Source organism: Cheilinus undulatus, linkage group 20, assembly GCF_018320785.1.
Source record: "Cheilinus undulatus linkage group 20, ASM1832078v1, whole genome shotgun sequence".
In the NCBI taxonomy this organism is placed as follows: domain Eukaryota; kingdom Metazoa; phylum Chordata; class Actinopteri; order Labriformes; family Labridae; genus Cheilinus; species Cheilinus undulatus.
In genome coordinates, this window is record NC_054884.1 from 24,946,923 (window position 1) to 24,968,267 (window position 21,345).

The following is a 21,345-nucleotide window of genomic DNA, read 5'->3' on the forward strand; positions in this document are numbered from 1 at the left end:
ACTCATGCCGCACGCACGTGTCAAACCAAAACAACAATGGCGGATTACAGGGCTTTGTTCGTGCTGCAGAAGCTATTGAGCTTATTATGGCTTTTACAGCCAAATCTGATGCTCCTTTACCACTGTACTTTACACTTGTGGGATCAGGTTGGCTGTGTTGCTCGTGCCAACACAGCCACACTGGCTGACTTGCGACAAATGCTGGTTGAAGAATGGGATGCCATTCCACAGTATATGTGATAAGGCAGGTGACCAGCATGAGGAGGAGGTGCCAGGCTGCTGTGGCTGTGTTTGGTTCTTCCACACACTGCTGAGGCTCCTGTTTGTTAAATGATGAAATCATTACATTGTCAATATATATCGTTTCCTCATACTTCAATCATCCAGTCCACCAAACACCAAACAAGGGTCAATGATAGAACAAGTTGCTTGGCATTGGCAGAGAAGATTTGGCAATTTTTTTAGGGACACAACCCACATATTTAGCCCTGCTGCTCATCCCACAAATGTATGCTCCTTACAAATGTAGCACCATTTAAACGGGTAACAAACAGGCTTTCCAACAGTATAAAATTTACTGCCAAGAAGCATTGTTACAACAAACAAATAAGAAACCAAATGTCCTTACTTTTTGTGCTAGGTTCATTTAGACACAATAATGCTTATCCCTGATGTTCTTGTTCACTTTTGCAGGGCAGCGTAGATTTCAGTAATCACTTAAGCCTGTTTTGGAAGCACCTAAAAAATCTCGACAGGGGCTTTTAGGGGCAGTTTGTGTTCTCACCACAAACAAATCTTCATAAAGGTTCAAATGAAAGCACACCGATGCTCCATCTTTTCAGTGGTCTTGGTGCAGCTGTTTGGTCTGCACCAGAGCTTGACTGACTGCTTTCACACCAGTGCAAATCATCTTGAAAAATGAAATGAAGTTTGTTTTAATCAAACCAAAGAAATTAGGTGTAAAGGGAACCATAAAACACAAAAATCTGGTAATCCAGTATTTTATGCTTCGGATATTTAGCAGAAAATAAGTATTATTTTGTTTTTGTATATAGATAACAGGGCTATGACAATAGATCAAAATACTATTTAAAAACTCAAGTAAAGGTCAAGATTAATTTGCAAAAAACTTGACAAGTACTCAACAACTCTGTAGAACTTTAAATCAACCATCTGAGTTACTCTGCTTTCACGATTGCAGATATTATCCTCCTCAGTTTCCTAAAGAAGCAATTTACGCCCAACACTGATTCATTTTTAAAGTCAAAAACAGGAAAATGTCATCGGAGATATGAGTGTGAAGCTTCCCCCTCCGAAAATCAATCATTTAAGTTTTCATTAGCTAATCACTGCTGGATGCTTGTTGAACTAGACGACTGATGATCATAAATATTACAGATGACAATTTAAGATCCGAGTTTACTGAAGCGCATGAATATGAAAACACTTCAGAATATGTGAAAAATAAATTGTGTTAAAAATGTGACAGTATCATGGTGTGTTTCCTCCTCCTCCCTGATGATTGTGGCACCGTACCTTGGCCTTTGTGATTGACCTCTTTGGCGGTGATAACTTTGTTGATGACAGTCTGGAGGAAGTCGTTCTCCCCCGCCACCCTGGGTGAAAAACGGGAGATGTTCAGCTGCTTGTGTCGAATGGCATCATCCAACGCTAGCCTGCAGTATGCACACAACAGGCGAACACCACAGAGAAGAAGAGATGGCAGAGAAAGAGGAGGAGGAGCGGGGGAGCAGCCGGGTGATGGTTGTGAGGAGGGGAGTGGGGTGAAACAGACAGAGAGACAGAGAGAGAGAGAGACACACCAGAAAGTGATGCGAATACCATGACAGACACAAAGCCGCTTGTTAGCAGTTAACAGTGAGGCAGGATGGGTAATGAAGGAAACACAGAGAAATCTTCGTTTAGGAAATGATGCCCAGTCAGCTTTTATAGCTCCTCTAGCATTGGGAAGCCTGACCTGCTCAGACAGTCCTAAAATGTTTCTAACAGCTGGAAACTTAGAATAAAAGGCTGTCGGCTGACTAGAACAAAAATAAAACACGAAGGCTTGTAAGAGGAGCCAGTAACATCTACATCATGTTTTATACTGCGACTGATAGATATGAGAAAAATATGACTGCCTGATATCTTTGGTCATATTTCAATACAGATATGAACACTGCATGTAAGTTTTGTCTGCTATTCTTTGGGGTTTTCACAATAAATCTGTTTGAAATGTGTTTCCTGATTCTTAAAAAAAAAACCACTTACATGGCACCAATTAATCTTTTGCAAAAACACTTGAAATTTAGTTCAAACTCTTCCCATTTCTCTTGATCTTTGCTGAAATGTTTCTACATCTTGATTGGAGTCCACCTGTGGTAAATTAACTTGATTGGGCATGACTTGGAAAGGCACACACCTCTCTACAGAAGGCCTGATAATGTTTATCAGTGCAAAAACCAAAACATGAGGTCAAAGGAACTGCCTGCAAAGCTCAGAGGCAGGATTTTTGCAAGACACAGATCTGGGGAAAGCAAAAAAAAAAAAAAAAAAAAAAAAAAAAAAAATTTCTGCTGCATTAAAGGTTTCAAAGGTCACTGTGGCCTCCATAATTCCCAAATGGAAGAAGTTTGGCGCAATCAAGACTTTTCTAACAGCTGGATGTCTGGCAACACTGAGCAGTCAGGGGAGAAGCGCCTCGGTAAGAGAGGTGACCAAGAACCCAATGGTCTCTCTGACTGAGCTCCAGAGATCCTGTACGGAAATGGGATGAAGTTACAGAAGGATAACCATCTATTGCAAATGGAAGAAATGGGGTTAACGCGAGGCACCAGTGCTAAATTTCAAGTGTTTTTGCAAAGGGTCGGAATCTTTTGTCATTGTGATAAATCTGTTTTCTTTTCAATGAAACTTATTATAGATAAATGAGAATTAACATGATTTGTTTTACTGTAGCATCAGGCTGCAACATAACAAATTGATAAAAGTGAAGGGGGTCTAAATACTTTCTGAATGCACTCTACTTTACACAAAATATCCCAACTTTTAAAGAACTGAGGTTGTAAAAAAAAAGGAGAAAATGTATGCATGCTGAGTACAAAAGATTGTCTAATAACAAAAGATTATAGAGCACATTCATTGTGACTGTGTTGCATTTATCGGTAATGCTCACTTGTGTGTAACTGTGATTTATTGTACAGCTCTAGGAAACAGCTCCAGCTCGATTGAGACGAGCTGAGACGAGTGACGCACAGCAAAAGAAAGCAGCAGATGTGATCTGTGTGTTGATGTGAGAGAAATGTGGCATCCCTAACAAAGGACTCTTAAAAAGAAGAAGAGTATGAAGGAGAGGACAGTGGTGATGTCAGCGCACAAAAGGCTCTAAAATCAATCTTAACAGTCACTCAAACTGCCTTCAATGCCACACCAGAACGTATACAAGAAAAACAAGTCAAAACAAGAGAGAACAGAGGTTCATCTCGGGAGAAAACACTGCAGGACAAAAGGAGAAAGGCTTTCAATTTGTACTGAGAACATTTCTGAATGTTTCTGACTGGATTTAAAGTTGGACACTGCAGGGCTCATCATTTCAGCATAAATATAAAGTAACACTAAAATGCAATATCTTATTGCATGTTTTTGGATTCTGTTCTACATGCCATGTTATGTAATCTTTGTCTCAACTTGTAAGGTGAAAGTGTCCCAGAAAAGAAACCTACTATTTCAGCAGGACTTTGATCTTTCTTGTCCATTATGAAAGCCATTTTTCTTACGATCCCTAAAAGGTTTCTCTACTTCCTGCCTTGAACTTACATTAATAATGGCTTTTAGAACCACTGCTGTTTCAAAACTTCATCAGTTTTGGTAAGTATTCTCCCTTGAACATAAATAACCTCTTGTAGATCCTGTTCTTCTCCTCACTCTGTAAGACACTAATTCCAATGACTTACACCCACAGATAAAACCCCTAAGTGTGGTGATGTAGCAGCTAAACTGCCTGAATCTGAAGCTTTTCCAATTATACAGGAAATCACGTTAAGGAAAAGGTTACTCCAGCTCTGTACGCAGTCCTACGAGAATGGCAGCAGTTAATGAGATTGCCTTAATTGAGTCAGCAGGGAATAAGGCAGCGCTGCTCTCCTTAAACATCTGCTAATCAGGTGTCAAGGATTCAAGACTTCCAAAAACATATGCAACACAACCGCTTTGTCTTTAACATACTGTACATGCTCAATATAATGGAAATAAGTGTATCAGACATGCAATATTATCCCAGGCCTAAAGGAGCTACTGTTTGTAAAAGTGGGATTTATTTTGTGCTGCTAAGCAATCCACTTACGGCTGAAATGGGATAAAGTGCTGTTTGTCCTCATCGTCCATTTTGCCCGTTATGATGTCAGTGACATCCATTACTGTGGAAAAACAAGAAGAGAGAGGGTTAAAACATGCTCAAGGTCTGCAGAGTGTATCATGGCAGCAAAAGAGATACAAATAACCGCTTTCTGAGGTGCCATCTGAGGGTGACAGCAGCATTTGGCTCTCCTTCATTGAGCACTTATTAAGGCAGATGGAACATCTCGTTTTGCAGATTCTCAGTGATATGTGTACCTCTATTTTTGCTGTAAAGATGTACTGATGTTTTCTGTAGTCAGTGACATCATTGGTCGGTGTGGTTGGGGTTCAAACAGGCATTTCTTTGACACACAAAACTACACTGAAATGCAGTTTAAATTCAACCAGATAGAGCAGCAAAATCTTCTATTTCCTTCTCTTTAAACAAGTGTTTCTGCATTACACAGAATGAAACATAAAGGTTTCAGTCAGATTGGAATTAGTGCGACAAGCCAGTGAACCAGAAAAGGATATGATGTCACAACTTTGAGACAATTTGAAACAATTTTGTTAGCTGCATAGTTAATAAAGTCAATGGGTCTAATTTGATCTGACAAACTTCAGCCAAAAATGAGAAACAGCCTCGAAACTGCTTCAAATAAAGTGAGTAAAAGTCTGAGAAAAGAACAAAAATCTGTGTCAGCAACTTTACTCTAAACCCCCTGAGCCAGGAGTCAATCGTATCAAAGCCTTTACTTATGAGTATCAAAAAAGAAAATCATGGAAAAATCCAGCTCTCCATCATGCTGTGTGCCACCGCAATGATGATGGCATCTAAAGAGAAGCCCTCATAAATCAGACTGTCATTTACTATCACTTCAAGTGGCACTAGGAAAAGACGACTCAGGATGAGGGGTATCATTTTCTCTGTTGGAGAACTGAGGGCAAAACGCCAGTCTAATTAGTTTACCTTACGCCTGGCAACTTGCCATCATGAGACAAACCAAGCTGTAATTTCTCTTTCTATTTCAAGTTGGATGTCACTGAATTTAAGCCAAGTATGTGAACTCATCTAGGCATAGACAATGACATAACATTATCTTTATACCGTAGGGCAAACAGAGGATTTCTTCTAAACTTAATGGTTTAATACCTGCCGGTTAAGTACCTCCAAGTTCTGAAATAATCACTGTTACATCTAAGCCATGCTTGGATGTAAGCTAAGTCTTTATGCAACATCTCAGACATTAGTAGAATAAAACTGTCTCAGATTGCGCTTCATAATTAAGGTCAGAATCTAAACAAAACACTAATTACTGGGCATTGTCTTTGGTATGAGTAGGTAACAAGAGCTCTGTAGATTGTCGTCACCTGTGCCAAAAATATTCATGTTTTTTTGTTCTTGCTCTGATTCAGAAATAAAAAGCTGCTGGATGCTCTACCATTTTTGTCATATGGTCAAGGCAGTAACTTGTCAATAGGGCTGTCAATGTCCCAGATTTCTGAAATTCAATATGACTCTTTCAAAATTCAAAAAATAAATACCAGTTTTCAATACAACGGCAACAAAACACAAGTCTTGAGTATGCAGTATTGGGTAATATTTGATTTCAACGGCCAAAATGCATGCAAACTCTGGCACATAGCCTAAATTGCACAAATAGAGAATCAATGTTTCGGAACCATATACTTAATATAAAATGCCTACCTTAAGTAATAGGCCGCTTGAATGTTTTACCTTTCAAGTAATTTTATAAGTCAGTAATAGTCAATATAATTTGGATTTTTGACCAAAAGGAACTACAAAAAAACCCTTCAATGTCCAACTGAAAACTGATTTCTACAAAGTAATGTCAATTTAAATAAGAGTATGTCATGTACAATAAGTGACTACCCCGCCTTTAAGTCATGTCTCTGTTTTGGCATTTGTTTGGTTTGGTGCTGCCTTGGCTTCAGACTGGGAATTTTTGGATGTAGTAAATGTGATTGGTTGAAAAATAGCAAATATTTTGGTCATAATTCCTCATTTAGGAGTAGATGGTAGGCCCTGACTATCAACCAGCTGAGAACCACTGATCTAAACTAAAAAAAAAACAACCTCAGGAGTGTGCTGACTGTTGTCTGCTTTACCTGCAACTCCAAAAGGTCTCCTCAACCCTGATGTCAGCTTCTTGGTGTTGTTGTCTCTTAGCTCCATGCGCCCAACTCTGACAATCTGACACACAAAGCTGATCTTCTCTCTCTTTAGATCTTCACTTCCCAAGTCCTGACGAGGAAAAAAGAAAGCAAACAAATGAAAAACTGCTGACTCTGTTGCCTTCAGCCAAACATTATGTGCTTTTTAGCTAGTAAACTCCAGAATTATTCCAGCAAGATTATACTATTTGGGGTAAATACCCCCTGGAAAATGCATATTGAGTTAAAGCCTCATCTCACTCCAAACATTTGAGGCTGCACAACAACTCATCAATTAAAAGAACTTTCTTGGGTGAAGATGAGTTTGTGCTGAGGGCAAACTTCTCCTCAAATTGCTTCTGCTACAGTTGTGATTGTGTCTACAGATTCATTTCCCGTGGACAATACCATCTAGAACAAGCAAAGTGCTCCCAGTGGGTGCACACTGACCCTTCTGCCCTTGGGCTTCCATTAGATAGAGGTGACTGCCTGGGTAAATACATACAGCAAGCCAGGCCCCTTTCTGAGAGAGCTCGACAAATACAGGCCCTGCAAACAGGGTCCCACATGCCTCATAACATGGCTGAATAAACAGAGGATGACCACAGGCCAGCGAACACACATAGAGGCGAGCAAACTCACCGTGAAGACCGCTCTGAGGTTATGAAGCTGGTCTATGTCCTTCACCAGACCCGAACTGGACCATTTTACCAGATAGTTTTCACTGTGGCACAGAAAAAGACCAAAAAAAAGCATGATTTGGGTTATGATCTGACTCAGCAGTTCGTCATATTTAAACTGACACAATTATGATCCAAGCATTTTCTATATCATCCTTTAAAGCTGGGGAAGCCTGAATGTTAATCCTGACACCGATCCGCTTGGGAAACAAAATGCATGGCTGATGTTGAATGCATTCTGAAAGCAGGCTGCTCCACTTGTGATAATGTGCTGTCAAAATCCTAAAACAATAGCAAATCCCTGGAAAGCAGACTGCACTTGCTGTGGCTGCGTTCTTGCAGAGTGCATGCTTGTGTGTGTAAGTGTGCTTAAAAATGTGAAGGGGGAGGTTTTAATCTTGCATGTGTGTGTGGAGAACATGCTGATTTATCATCACTCCACTTAGAAATACAAACAGTGTTGAGTTATAACTATAGAAATACCATCTCCACTGTGGTGGCTACATTTAAATAGAGATGTGTGGAGACTAGGGTGACTGAGGACAGTCAAGATGACGAATCTAACAAAACACGGATCTTACAAGACCAGTAAAATCCTACTGCTGAGTTCAGAGTACAATTTGATTAAAGGGATAGACTATTTTAAGAGAGTAAGACTGAAGTAGAATTATAATAGGAAAAAATTCTTGTGGCCAATAATTTGGGACAAAAATCATCCTTTTAGTTTCAAGAGTATCTAATCCAATCCAAATTTATTTATAAAGCACATTTAAAAACAATGAAAATTTGACAAAAGAGATGTACAATAAAATCCAAAAACAATAAACACAGGGCCAATTTAAAAAAAACACAAGGGCACAAAAAGGCCAATGAAAACAGAGAGGATAAAAAGCCAATTCTCATGCAGAGCCAAAAGCCAGAGAATAAGAAAGCAATTTAAGTTTCATTAAAAATGAGTAGTGATGGGGACAGCCAAATATGTAGAGGCAGAGCGTCCCAGAGCTTCAGTCCAGCTACTATAAGGCTTTAACTTTGACCCCAGGTCAGAAGTGAACTGATCAGTGGATTTAGGAACCCATGGTAAAATCTGGAGTTTTAAAAGGTCAGGAAGAGGCAAAAAAGCCAGTCCATGTAAAGATTTATTAATTAACAATACAATTTTAGAATCAATCCTAAAATGCACAGGAAGCCAGTAAAGACAGGCCAAAATGGGGAAAATTGATCGTATTTAAGTAATGTAACAATGTGGATGGGCAGATTGACTAAACTATTTGGGAAGTAACGCCTGGTTTAACAGCTAAGCCATGATGTGTACAAACATTAGGATACCAGAAAATAAAGTACAAGTGCCTAAAATAGTTTAAGGGAAAAATAATCAAATCAGAAAATAAGGTAAAAAACTGGCAAAATGGTTCAAAAGTCTCAAAAACTGACATAAGTAAATGGTGAACAGTGGTAAAAGTTTGACAAAATGGGTCAAAAGTGGTGAAAAAGTGGCGAAAATGAAAGCCTTAAATAATGAAAAGGCATTAAAAAATTGTAGGTAATGATTTAAGTGTCAAAAATGGGCAAAGAGTGGCAAACATTGTTTAAAAAAAAAAAGGCAAAAATAGATTAAAAGTGGTAAAAAATGGTGAAAAGTGTGGCAAAAGCAGGTTAATAAAGGCAAGAAAATGGATTAAAGTCACAAAAATGGTTAAGAAAGGCAAAAAAGGGAAAAAGAGTGACAGAAATGGACAAAAATGTTGAAAAGCGGTTAAAAGGGGAAAAAATGGGTAATGGTAGCAAAAATGGGCTAAAAAGTGGTAAAAGTGGTGAACAAACAGCAAAAATGGATGGCTTAAATAATGGAAAGGGATTAAAGGGGAAAAATTGTTTAACGTCATAAACATGGGCCAACAGTGTCATAAATTGGTTAAAAAGGGCAAAAAATTGATTAAAAGTAGCAAAAATTGACATTAACAATTGATTAAAAATGGTTAAAATGTGGCAAAAATAGGTTAAAAGAGGCAAAAAAATGGGATGAAAGTCACAAAAATCCATTAAGAAAGGAAAAAAGAAGCAAAAAGTGGAAGAAATGGGCAAAACATGGTGAAAAGCAGTTAAAAGTGGCAAAAGGGGTTTAAAAGTGGGAAAAAAAGTGGCATAATGGATATCTAAAACAATGAAAAAGGGTTAAAAAGGGGAAAAATAGTTAAATGTAGCAAAAATGGACAAACAGTGGCAACATTAGTTCAAAAAAGGCAAACAGTGGTTCAAATTTGAAAAAAAAAAAAAACAAACAGTGGAATTAATTGGGATTTGTAAAAACTTTTAATATGTATTAGGCTTTAATCCAGCAGTTTGTCTCAGATTTTTTCAGTCGTTGTCCCTGCTGCTGTGTTGACTCTTTATCATCCTCTCACATTACAGTGCCTCTGCTCGTCACATGTAAACTGTAACTTCCAGGTGCTTTGAGGACGTTTCTAAAGGGATGGAAGAGATGTGCTGCATGCATAGATGTAGGTAAAAACAAGTATATCTCCAACTTAGGAGGAGTCAGATAGCATTTCTGTATCACATACAGTATTCTTGGCTGGCCCACCCCTCAAAAGTAATCGTAACATCCCTGATCCAGACTGCTATTTCAAGAAAAACACAATCACCTTCACACATTTCGCCTTACAACAGAGAAAACATGAATCATTTATTGGCAACAAAAAAAGGAAAAGTTGAAACTGCAAAATACAACAAAGAACGGCACAAAGAGAAAGTGAGGAAAGCCGGCAAGCACCCATGTGTTTACCTGATAAACTTGGATTCGACCGGGTCATAAAGAGACATGAGCACCTCGGCGTCCTCACCAATCTTACACACAACATTCTTCAGAGTCACAAAGAGTGCGAACGCTGGTGTGGAGGCGAACTTTGCTTGCCTGGTCAGATCAATATTCTGCTTCTGAGACTGTCAGAGGGAAACAAAGATATCGAATTCAATATTGGGCATTCTTCCACAGCTTTCAGTCACATTCAGCCAGACCTCAGGCCTGTCTGCTTCTGAACAATGAGCCCAGGAGAAGGACAACATCAGTGTTTGGAGGAAGACATGCTGTGCGTAGGTGTGGCTGGCAAATGCACTTTGGATTTTTGAGTGTCAGCCAATGCCTCTGTCTTTCTGGATATTAAACATGTTTAGAAGCGAGATTTAACAATGTCTATAAAACCATCAATATTCATTTTAACGCATCTCACTCAGAGATAAAAAGCCTTTACAGTCACTTGTTCTCCACAACTGCATCTGCAGTAAAAAGGCTGACTGATTGCATGTTACCCTCGATGCCCTTCAAAAATATGCAGGTGCCAAATCATCAATATTTATGGCAGTGACCTGGACACTTTCTTATTGCCCATGCATATGCAATAAAGACCTCTGGATGAAAAGGTCGCGTAAGATGAGACCACATAACTGCAGGGCACTTAGCATCTGGCACTCCTACATGCTGCCAACTGACACTCAGGTGAGGTATGCTACTGATACACCAAGAGAAATAGACGGGGAGGCTGGCTGACTTCCTGACGTTCTGAAGAAGCAGTTGAGCTTGTTTGTGTGCGAGGCAAGGCCAAAGTTTTTTTACTTTAATTTTGCAAATGTTAAAACTCGACTCTATATTGAATAAACATGTTACGCATATCTTCTGGCATTTTTCCCACCTTGGAATCCACTTAGTCCATTTGGTTGATTTTGTTATATTCTGCAGACTTGTTGCTTTAGTAGAGCCACAAAGTAAATTATAGCTTAATCCATCAAAATAGCACAATAGGTCCCAAAAGGTCTATCAACCTTGGAAAATACTTGAGGAGGCTGAATTTTAATCTGTTATTAAAAGACTTCCTAAACTTAGCTCAGGACCAAGAGGAGAAGTTTGCACTCTTCCTGGGACCCAAACTTCCAAAAATGCATCATTTTATACCATGCCATCTACATAAAAATACCCTGACTGCTGTGCTTTTTATATTCTTTTGTTGGTTTACAATATCACATTTAATTATTAACAGCAGGGTCATAATCTAGAGGGATTGAGGAACTTACTTTGATGTGTGATTAGGCTGGTTTTAAATAGTGGATTAATCTGTACACTATTCAACATTTGATTTGAGAAAATTCTGACAGAAATTGTTAATGGTGAGAAAAAGCAGCCAAATTAGTGTGCCAAGTAAAATACCATATTCTTTAACAGATGACTGAACAAAAAGATCTGTTCCTTGTTATGCTTTATTTGTATTTTGTCAGTCTTGGGCTAACGTTACTTCACTTCATGTTTATACTGAAATGGACTTTGATTTTGAAAGAGGAAAATGGAATTAAATTTGAAGTTGCAACAACTTGATGAAAAAAACAAAAAAACGTCTGTAAAGTTGTAGCATGGATGTACATAGCAATAAGAAATGGTGCCAGTTGAGCTCAGTTGGTAGGGCAGGTGCCATATACAGAAGGTGGAGTCCTCAAAGCACTCGTCACCGGAGTAATCCCCAATCACAGCACTGTGTAAGCCTTCTTCCCTACTCTCTCTCCTCATATTCCCTGTCTCTTTTCAGATATCCTATTAAATAAAGGCAAAACACCTCCAAAAAGTTGTCACAAAATGTTTATTAGTCCAAGACAGAGCATTAAACTCTTGTGGTGGCTACTGAGTTTTTTGGGTTTTTTTTTTTTTTTGGGGGGGGGGTGTACTTTGGAATAAGCCATAAAATCATCTATTTATCTATTTAAGAGTCTGCTGTTGCTTCATCCTAAAATGTCTGTCCAATTTTTCAGCTTTTTTTTTTACTACAATTAGGAAAAATGGAAAGTGACCATAATGTAACATAAGTCAAGAAAAAAATTAAATTGATAGAAAATTTAAAAAAAGAAAAATAGAAAATTAAACACTGCCATCCACAAAAAAATACATTTAACTCTGACAGCTGCCCATCTCACCAACCAAATTTGTGTTTATTTTAGCTTTTTATTACTTTGCACTTCTACACATAAAGCCCACTTAGATGTCTCTTCTGCATCTCAAAAGACTTTGATAAAGGAAACATTTATGAAGTCTTTTTTATATTTTCACTTTGACATAAGAGACAACATCAAGACTTGTTCTGGCTCTCTCTCATGTGCACAGTCAAGCCAGAGGAGTTTGCAGGTGTCACAAAGTGTCACAAGAAGGCAAGGGTGGGGAGAGGCAGTGACAAGCAAAAATATAATCCAATTCCTCAATAAGGAAGATTTAATGAAAGTTTAGGAAAGGCTAAACTAAAGTAATGAGTGTGTACAATTAATAATAATGGAATAAATAAAGTAATCCTGTTAAGCAGTGCTTCTTAAAATGTGGGTAACGCCCCCCTAGCAGGCCCCAGAGGTAGGTCAGTTATTATTCTAAATCTCAGAATGGACAAACAAAGCCAAAAGTTTAAACTCATGTCACCTTTTCATAATTTATTTTGTCTGATGTATACAATCAGTCTCATGGATTAACTGGTTACACTCTGATTCTACTATACCACTTGTTTCCCAGTTTTGGGAATTTCTCAGTGTCTTCAGAGATACTAATGCTTTCATGCCACGGAGATAAATATGACAGGAGAAAATTAGTGACTTCGCAGACACCTGATCAAAACAAAATATATGATTGATTGTACTTTGTGAACCATAAATTCTTTCTGGGTAATTCTAATGTATGACAAAGCAAAAACCACACTGAAATTCCCTGTTAATGAAACAAAAATATGATAGATAAAAGGTAAATATTTGAGTCTTTGTTTAAAAGATATTCAGCTGACCTCATCAAAGTACATCTCAGACATGAAAGGATTTTATTGAACATTTTTATGACTTTTTTAAAGCATTTTTAAAGGTTGAACAAAATACTTTTTTTTTTATTTGAAGTTAACTTGAGTAAATGTGCTTTTCTATTTTCATTCCTCTGACAATAATCATGCTAAATATAAAGCAGTTATCGTGACCCACAAAATAATGACAGGAGACCAGGGGGACTCCCACTGCCCCTATTTATCTATCAGTGAAATATTTGATTGTTTTTAACAGTCAAAATGTCCCGTATTAACCCTCCATCTATGATTTTAAGATATTTATGTTTGAAGCAAAAAGGAACCCACTCAGTTTATAGTGACATCCCAAGAGCTGCACAGCAGCTATGGCTTCAAATATTTGATATTTTTGTGCAACAGCTTGGAGCTAAAGCAACTGTAGAAAGAAGTAGCCTCTAATGAAGAAAAATTATTGAGTAATTTAGGGAATTATCTCGTATAGAGAGCAGAAATAATGCACCATTTTCTTTTCTAATGCAAACACAGTAACTGTGAGAGTTTGACTCTGGCTGAGACTAAATGAGATGGAAAGAATGAGATCAACATTTGACTGCATTCAGATCACACTGTTCTCACTATTCATGAAATTAAACTCATCTTTAATAAAGCGTCTGAATAAATGCTAGACCTCAACATGCTTTTAAAATTATTTATGAGAGGTGTGACAAGTTAAAGTGTCAAAATTTCAGATTCTTTAATAAAAGCTGCAATATCTGCCATATATGAGTGTTAGTATCAGAAGGTACAGAAACTTTAAAAACATCTATTTCATAAGACAAGAGTGTGGGAGAGGACTACATAAATTGCAGGCGAAATCCTGCACACTGTCTAAACAGCAAAATGGTACAGATGTGGCTGATGTTTTTGTACAATTTAGAAAGTTTACAGAATTTTGCCTGCATTTTCAATGATTGAAATCAAGACATTACCCAGAAATGAATGCCTAAGACATTCGTACATCATAACAAACCTCCTATAATATCTCCTGATTTTACCTTTTCCTCCTGAATTCGATCCTCAATTTGTTTGGATGCAGCCTCATGTGCTCTGAACAGGCTGACAGTGCTGGTGAGCTCTGGATCCAGTATGTTTCCGTCTTTGTCTCTGACCACTAGATCCAGATCCAGGTACCTTGAATGAAAATAAGGCAAGCGTTAACAGGATTCTCACTCTTTTCTAGATACCATTTTCCAGGATTTTTTCCATGACATTTTCACTGACAAATAAGCCGGTCTGACAGGAATGCATTGTGCCCACACATCATTATTTTTACTTCTGCAGAAGTCTGATTCATACGACGCGTAGTCTGTGGTTACAACCATGAACTCTGAGATTCTTATGAATGATGATGATGAACTGAACACTGAACACACAGAGAGACAACTTAGAAGAAGAAATGCTGGTTAAGGAGTGGAATGACGCATGTAGTAAAGCACTTTCTTGTTTAATTGGTATTTATTATATCAGAAATGTTCAAATATAATCTTCATATTCCAGGCTTAAATAGTAATTGTAGTAACAGATGTCAGGAAGAAAAGGGAACTTTTTTCCATTTTGTGTTAATGGTGAGCAGGTTGGATGGAAGACGTAGAAGTCTTTATCTTTCCAATTAAAAACGCAGGGAAAAAAAATCCCATCAGATGTCTATCTTTCACAACCCCCCAGAAAAATGAAATAAACTTTGGTAAATGTAATTTAATGGCTGTGTTGCAGCATTTCAACACCAATTTCTATTTTTAATCTTAACTGTTTCCCTTGTTATTATTCTATTTGTTTCAATTTAACTTGTAATTCTATCAGTAAAACTCATTGATATGTTGTTAAAAAAAAGCTGATGAAATAATCTTTAAGTAATCCAAATATGCCTGCAGATAAGTAATGACTGCTCAGGCACACGGTGCATTAAAGTTGCCAATGCTCTGCTGATTCCAAAGCTGAAGAGTTCTGGACTCCTGTGAAAAACTGTGCAGCAGGAGCTTAATGGAATGGGTTTCCATGGCTGAGTAGCTACATGCAAGCCTCACATCACCAAGTCCAAAGCAAAGCGTCAGATGGAGTGGTGTGAAGCAAACTGACATTGGACTGTGGAGTGGTGGTAGAGTCTTGGTTTGAATGTTACCCTTCTGACTGCATTGTGCCAACTGTGAGGTCTGGTGGAGGAGGGATAACAGTATAAGGCTTTTTTTCAGGGTCTGGGCTAGGCCCCTTATCTCCAGTGAAGGGTAATCTTAATGCTTCAGCATATCAAGACATCTTGGACAAGGCTATGCTTCCAACTTTGTGGCAACAGTTTGGGGGAGGCCTTTTTCTATTCCAACATGCCTGTGCTCCAGTGCACTAAGCAAGGACTATAAAGACATGGTTTGATTTATTTGTTGTGGAAGAACTTGACTGGCCCACACAGAGCCCTGTCCTCAACCCCCTCGAACACCTTTGGGATGTTTGGAAAGGAAATTATGAGCCAGGTCTTCTGGTCCAACATCAGTGCCTGATCTTATAAATGCTCTTCAGAATTAATGGGTACAAATCCCCATGGAAACAGTAGAAAATCTTGTGGAAAGCCTTCCAAGAAGAGTCGAGGCTGTTACAGAGGAGGCAAATCCTTATTAAAGTACATGTATTTGAATACAATGTCATTACAATCCCTGTAGTGTAGCTTGCAACTTGCAATGCTAATACTGCATTTAGAGAATATTTTAATACTTTTCTAAGACAGACCTGCTTTTCCAGGACATTTTGCCTTCTTTCTTGCGTTCCATGTGTTTTTCATGACTTAAAATTGGTCAACTATTTTCCAGGTTTTCCAGTTCGTGTGGTTGCCTGGTTGATAGTGGGGCAGGTCAAAACTAAGCACACATGCAATACAAAATGAGCTGCAAGGTAAATACTCTAAAAAACTAAATGAGAAAAAAGCACATTTTAATCAATTCTGCCTCTTCTTATTTCCTTCTCATACAGTATCCCCTCAGCTCCACTATTTTCTTTAACAGCTATCCTTTCACCTCTTCCTGCTATGAAGAGAGTCAGTGCAGAACCCAGCACGCTGCCAACATACAGTCGCTGTATTCATCACCTCATCACTCCCTGCGTCTGCACAGGCAAAAGCCATTTCTCTACCTGGCCAGAGGTTTAAAGTTTCATCACAGGAGCAGAATAGACCTTCACAATTTTCATCTTATAACCGATTCTCACCGCAGACACAGCAAGGGCTGTCATTTCATGATGGAATACACTACGGATTCCTGGAGTTTAATCCCTCCAGTTTGTCCTCAAGCTAAGTAATGACCTGTCTTCTTCCACTAACTGACACGGTGACCTATTCCAACGAGAGCCTTTTTAACAGACACATATGAGGATAAGAGGATATGAGCTGTGGGGAGGAAAGGACATGGATAAGAGCCGCTAGAGTTGATCCTCACTTGTTGCCGTAGTCTATCTTGGAGGTGACTTTCTGTTTGAGCTCAGAAAGCTCGTCTTGTGGGAGTGTGCCGGAGAGGATCTGAGAACGCCACTCGATCAGGTCGTAGATCATGTCTCGGACAGAGTTGAACATTTCACGTTTGTCGCCCTGTCAGAGAAAAAAAAACAGATGAAAGTGTGAAGAGATGATTAGCAAAAAAGAAGGGTAAATTATGCAATTCAGTGTAATCTGGTCTGTTGTAATGTCTGTGCTTGGATATGCCAATAAAAAGTTGACTTCTTGCTTTTCTGCCTTGTGATGTTTTGCCTTCTCAACTACAAAAAAAACATAAATAACATACAGTTTTGTGTATGTGTGGGTGTGTTTAAGGCTTTCTTACCACATATAAGTCCCTCCATATTGTAGCCCACTCCCGCAGTGTGGTGGTAACCTCCTGAACCAAGGGCAGCTCTGTAGGAATGACCGTCTCCTTTTGTCTGCAGAGAAAATGAAAAAATGTTTTTTGCCCTTTCTGGCACTCACTCTCCTCCTCAACAAACACTGTAAGATGCTCTGGATCTTTTAGGGGGTTTTTTGGTTGTGAAATCAAAGACGACAGAAAAATACACTGAAATATGACAAGTTGTGCAAAAACAAGCATACTTGTCAAATCAGATCAAGTGTAGAGCTTTCTACTTAAATGACCTTAAGGTTGTCTGCTCCTCTGAGGTCGTCTCTTTAAATTCTGTTCAATTTATCAAGCCAAAACTCTATCTCTAGGTCAGAGGGTCTAAGGGAGGACCAACTTATTTGTTTATCTGTACTGAGCTTGATTAATCTTCCTCAGATTATCCTACAAACCATAATTCCTACTAGAGGGATAAAAACCTCCTTGGCCTTTGCTTGTAACATCTAACCATAAAACACATAAACCAGCTCCTCTCTGAGTCAAGGTAAATATGTGAACACATGTAATAAAGCTACTTTAGACCTTCCTAAGGTATATAATAAATATGAAACTGACTGAAATTACAACCTAGAAACGTTGTTCAAGGTAGTAATACACTGATGTTGGTTTAAGAGGGTCGACTGCTGAGAAGCATCCCCACAGCATGATGCTGCCACCACCATGCATCCAAGTGGGGATGGCGTGGTTGTGGTGATGCGCCGTGTTTGGTGTCCGTCAAACAAAGCGTCTTGTCTGATGGCCAAAAAGCACCATTTTGGTCTCATTGGACTAAAGAACTCTTCCACCTTACTTGAAACAGGATATATACGGAAAATATGACATAATTTCACCTTAATTTTCTTACCCATTTCATGAGTGACACAGTCACTTACTTTTTATGTTTTCTTCTGCTGATTGTAAGATTAAGATATGAAAACACAGGAGAAGCCGATAGTATTTTTGTTTACCTATGCAAACAAAGCTATCGTAACATTTTAAAATCAGGCTGGGGAGGGGTCAAAGTATCTTGCCTTTTATTTCTGTAAAGACACAGTACTGTGCAGAACTTTTGGGCCAAAAATGTAGGGTAAAGTAAGGCGTATACTGGTGAGTAAGCCTGCACCATTGGGCAGGAAGGTGGATTGACACAACCCCAGTCGTGCTCTGGATGTCCTTGCATATAACCAGGGGCATAGGAAAATAATCTGTTGGAAAAAAAAAAAAAATCTGCATCTTAATGGCAGAGTAAGGGGTGGATATGGCAAGTAAGCATGGCCTAGGGTACCGTCCGGGTGGGTAGCAGGGTTGTCACAAGCCCCTGGTTGTGCTGCGGGTGTCCCAAGGACCTGAAAACAGCCAGCGATCTCTGGGCATATTACCAGCAGTTAAAAGGCATCGGCCAAAGAGATGACGTTGAGCTTGATCTTGGCTGCCAAGTGACACACATGTTTTGACATGCATCGAGCTTGACTCTACCCCCAGCCCCCCTCCTCAAGCCTAGGTTGTGGTACATCACCCTGTGATGAATCCTTAGCACAGGATATGCCTAAAATGTGTGCCTACAACTGTATGTTTTGCTACATTTCTGAGATCTTTGTCTTTATTTTGTTGGGCAGATGAAGAGAGAACGGAAGTATGGGGGAGACATGCACCAGACACATCCAGAATCCAGATATGAACCTGTGACCAATGCATTGAGGACTGTAGCCTCTTTGTATGGCTCTATCAACTGAGCTTAACTGTCTAATTTTAATTTGTGTTCAGTGCCTCTTTCTAATGTGAAAATCAAAAATAACTAAATTAACCTATTTTAGGTATCCTGGAGTTCATTTTTTATTGCTTTGGCAGATAAAATGGTATCATTATTTGATTTTTAGTACTACTGGATCGAATTTCTTAATTCTGGTGTCATGACAACTCTTTAAAAAAAGTCACAACTTCATATCCTCCTATTAGATATTTGTGCTGAAATCCTTTAATCTCCAAAGTTTATACAAGTCGTTCCTAAGTCTGCATGGACAACTGAAGCTATTTCTCAAAGAGGATCAAAAACAATCAACCAATCAACAAGAACAGGAAATATCAGCTGTGTTAGTAGCCAAAAAAATACAATACTTCATTATATTTTAAAAAACAGAGTGTTTTTAAAAGTAAAGAATTACTGACCCATTGCCCTCGACTGTAGCTTCTTTCAGGTGTATGTAGCAAGCAGGAAATATGCCCTTAAATAAGAAAAGATCACAATAAATTGATATAATAATCAGGACAGGAATTACATGAAACTTGAATGTCTAGTCTGTAAGTGAGTGTGTAAAATCTGTTTATAAGTTACTTACCTTTTTGGATTTTCTCCTTAGCCTATGCCCTCTGTACCAGTCTGAAGGAGACAAAATGATAATAAATAGAACTCCCAGTCAATACATTTTGCAAAAGAAGGGTATAACCTGAAGAAAAGTTAACTTTTAATTGGCTTTACTGTTCTGTCTTTATCAAATTATAGTTAAAAATAAAGAAATTAAAGTTGTAAAAATGCTCCGTGCTGAGGAGAGCATGTATAGCATCATAAAGATTATTACTTTTATTACTGAAAACATGTATAATCATGTGAAAAACAAACACAGTAGTAGTGCTGAAAGGAAAATAATGTCCCACATTGGCATGTCAGATTGGACCATGCGTGTCATCAGTTTGCCCGTTCTCACCTTCATATGTCTCAAGTATGTGCACCGTGTCTCCAATCTGCAGCGACAGCTCCTCCTCTCCCCGGGCATCGTAGTTATAGATTGCTGCAGAATGAGGAGAGAGGACAATATGAGGAGGAGGAGATATTACAGGACGAAGGAAAAAAGGCAATAAAGTGTTTGGCTCCCTTGTGGCGCTAATTGTGTGGCACTGCAATGTGTAGAAGAGGCATCACACATCCACAGGATGTCCACCCACACAGTCTGACACAGTGACGGCTGGGCCTGGCACTGTTAGAGCTGTAATATCAACACTTTTTCTGCCACCCACTGAAAGGAAACCATGGAAGACGGAGAACGCCAAAACAGCAATAATGGGAGAGGAACAGATTTTCTTAAAACTACAGTTTTCTTAAAACTACAATTAATGTTGTTCTGTAACTTCTTTTTTGGTACTTTTAGATCATAAAAAACCAGTACGCACTCGGGAAATGTGTCTTCAACTTTTGACTCACACTACAAGATCATATTTTGTTTGCTATATATGATACAATACGATACAATACAATATGATAGGAGTATATAACCAGGGCTGACCAGGGTGATCTTAATCAGACAAAAGCTTTCAACCAAACAATCAACCAACCTAATACAATCTGATACAATGCCATACAGTTTGTAATGGTTTGACAATAATGTGTGGCATGGTACGTTACCATTCCATATTTCCTGATACAATAGGATACGACATGATAGAATATTATGACACAAAACAAATTTTAAAACATGGTACAGAAGCATGCAGCACTGTTTAATTCAATATCTAATTTGATACTGTCCTATGTTGAATGACTGGACACGATTTCATATGATGTGATACAAAACTAGGGGTGGGAATTACTAGTGGTCCCATGATACAATATTATCATGATACATATGCCACGATTTGATATTATTGCGATTGTAAATATTTTTCAATACAGAGTATTGCGATACCATATATTGACATATATCTATCTATACCATTTTTTAATTGTTTAGCTGATTTAGCATTAGCCTTGCCTTTATTTGTATTGTAAAACTGCAGTATTTTATTGTCATAAGGCACTCCTTGTAACAGTGTTCATTGCATCGACTAAAACTATGTCTAAAAATGGTCGACAGCCTTTTTTCCATGACGAAAACTAGACTTAGACAAACAAAAACAGATCTGTGGTGACCAAAACTGACAAAAAGTAAGTTTGGTTTTCATCAATATGACTAAAACTAGACTAAAATGTAATTTAGTTTTTGTCAAAATCCATGATGTTTCTCCACTGTGGGTAAATCTGTCAAAATGCAATGCATCTGTAGATATTCTGCCTCTCAGCTGTAGAAAGCAGGGACCCCAAGTTTAGCAGGATGCAGAGAACACACTACCATGATTTGGTACCAGATTTAGGCAAGAGAATGAATGCTTGGACTAAAAGTAAAGACTAAAATGTGAAGACGTTTTATGGACTAAAACTAGACTAAAATGTTTTTGAGTTTTCGTCTTAAATTGGACTAAAACTAAAGAGGGTAGAAATTACTAAAATGTGATTAAAACTAAAAGACATTTCATCTAAAGACCAAGAATGAGACTAAAATTCAAAAAAGCAACCAAAATTAACACTGCCTTGCAAACCCCATGTGTTGTGGCCATGTTGCTCTTGCTCTGCTTGCATTCCTAATGTCCTTTCCCTGGTGCTGCCATATTGGTTGTATAACTTTCTCCTGCCGTATGACCGTCACCTCT

The 21,345-nt window shown here is 38.4% G+C and overlaps 1 protein-coding gene across 1 annotated transcript in view; it reads right to left on the reverse strand.

Moving 5' to 3' along the window:
• Positions 1 to 21,345, reverse strand: part of dock1 (dedicator of cytokinesis 1) — a 351,227-nt gene that overhangs the window by 288,448 nt on the left and 41,434 nt on the right. Inside the window, exons 2-12 of the mRNA XM_041815464.1 lie at positions 19,590 to 19,673; positions 19,224 to 19,264; positions 19,054 to 19,109; positions 16,840 to 16,936; positions 16,459 to 16,607; positions 14,035 to 14,170; positions 9,976 to 10,133; positions 7,153 to 7,234; positions 6,466 to 6,601; positions 4,343 to 4,415; positions 1,537 to 1,616 (exon numbers count right to left, since the gene is read on the reverse strand). Of these exons, the coding sequence (XP_041671398.1) occupies positions 1,537 to 1,616; positions 4,343 to 4,415; positions 6,466 to 6,601; positions 7,153 to 7,234; positions 9,976 to 10,133; positions 14,035 to 14,170; positions 16,459 to 16,607; positions 16,840 to 16,936; positions 19,054 to 19,109; positions 19,224 to 19,264; positions 19,590 to 19,673 (1,092 nt within the window). The remainder of the gene's footprint in view (positions 1 to 1,536; positions 1,617 to 4,342; positions 4,416 to 6,465; positions 6,602 to 7,152; positions 7,235 to 9,975; positions 10,134 to 14,034; positions 14,171 to 16,458; positions 16,608 to 16,839; positions 16,937 to 19,053; positions 19,110 to 19,223; positions 19,265 to 19,589; positions 19,674 to 21,345) is intronic.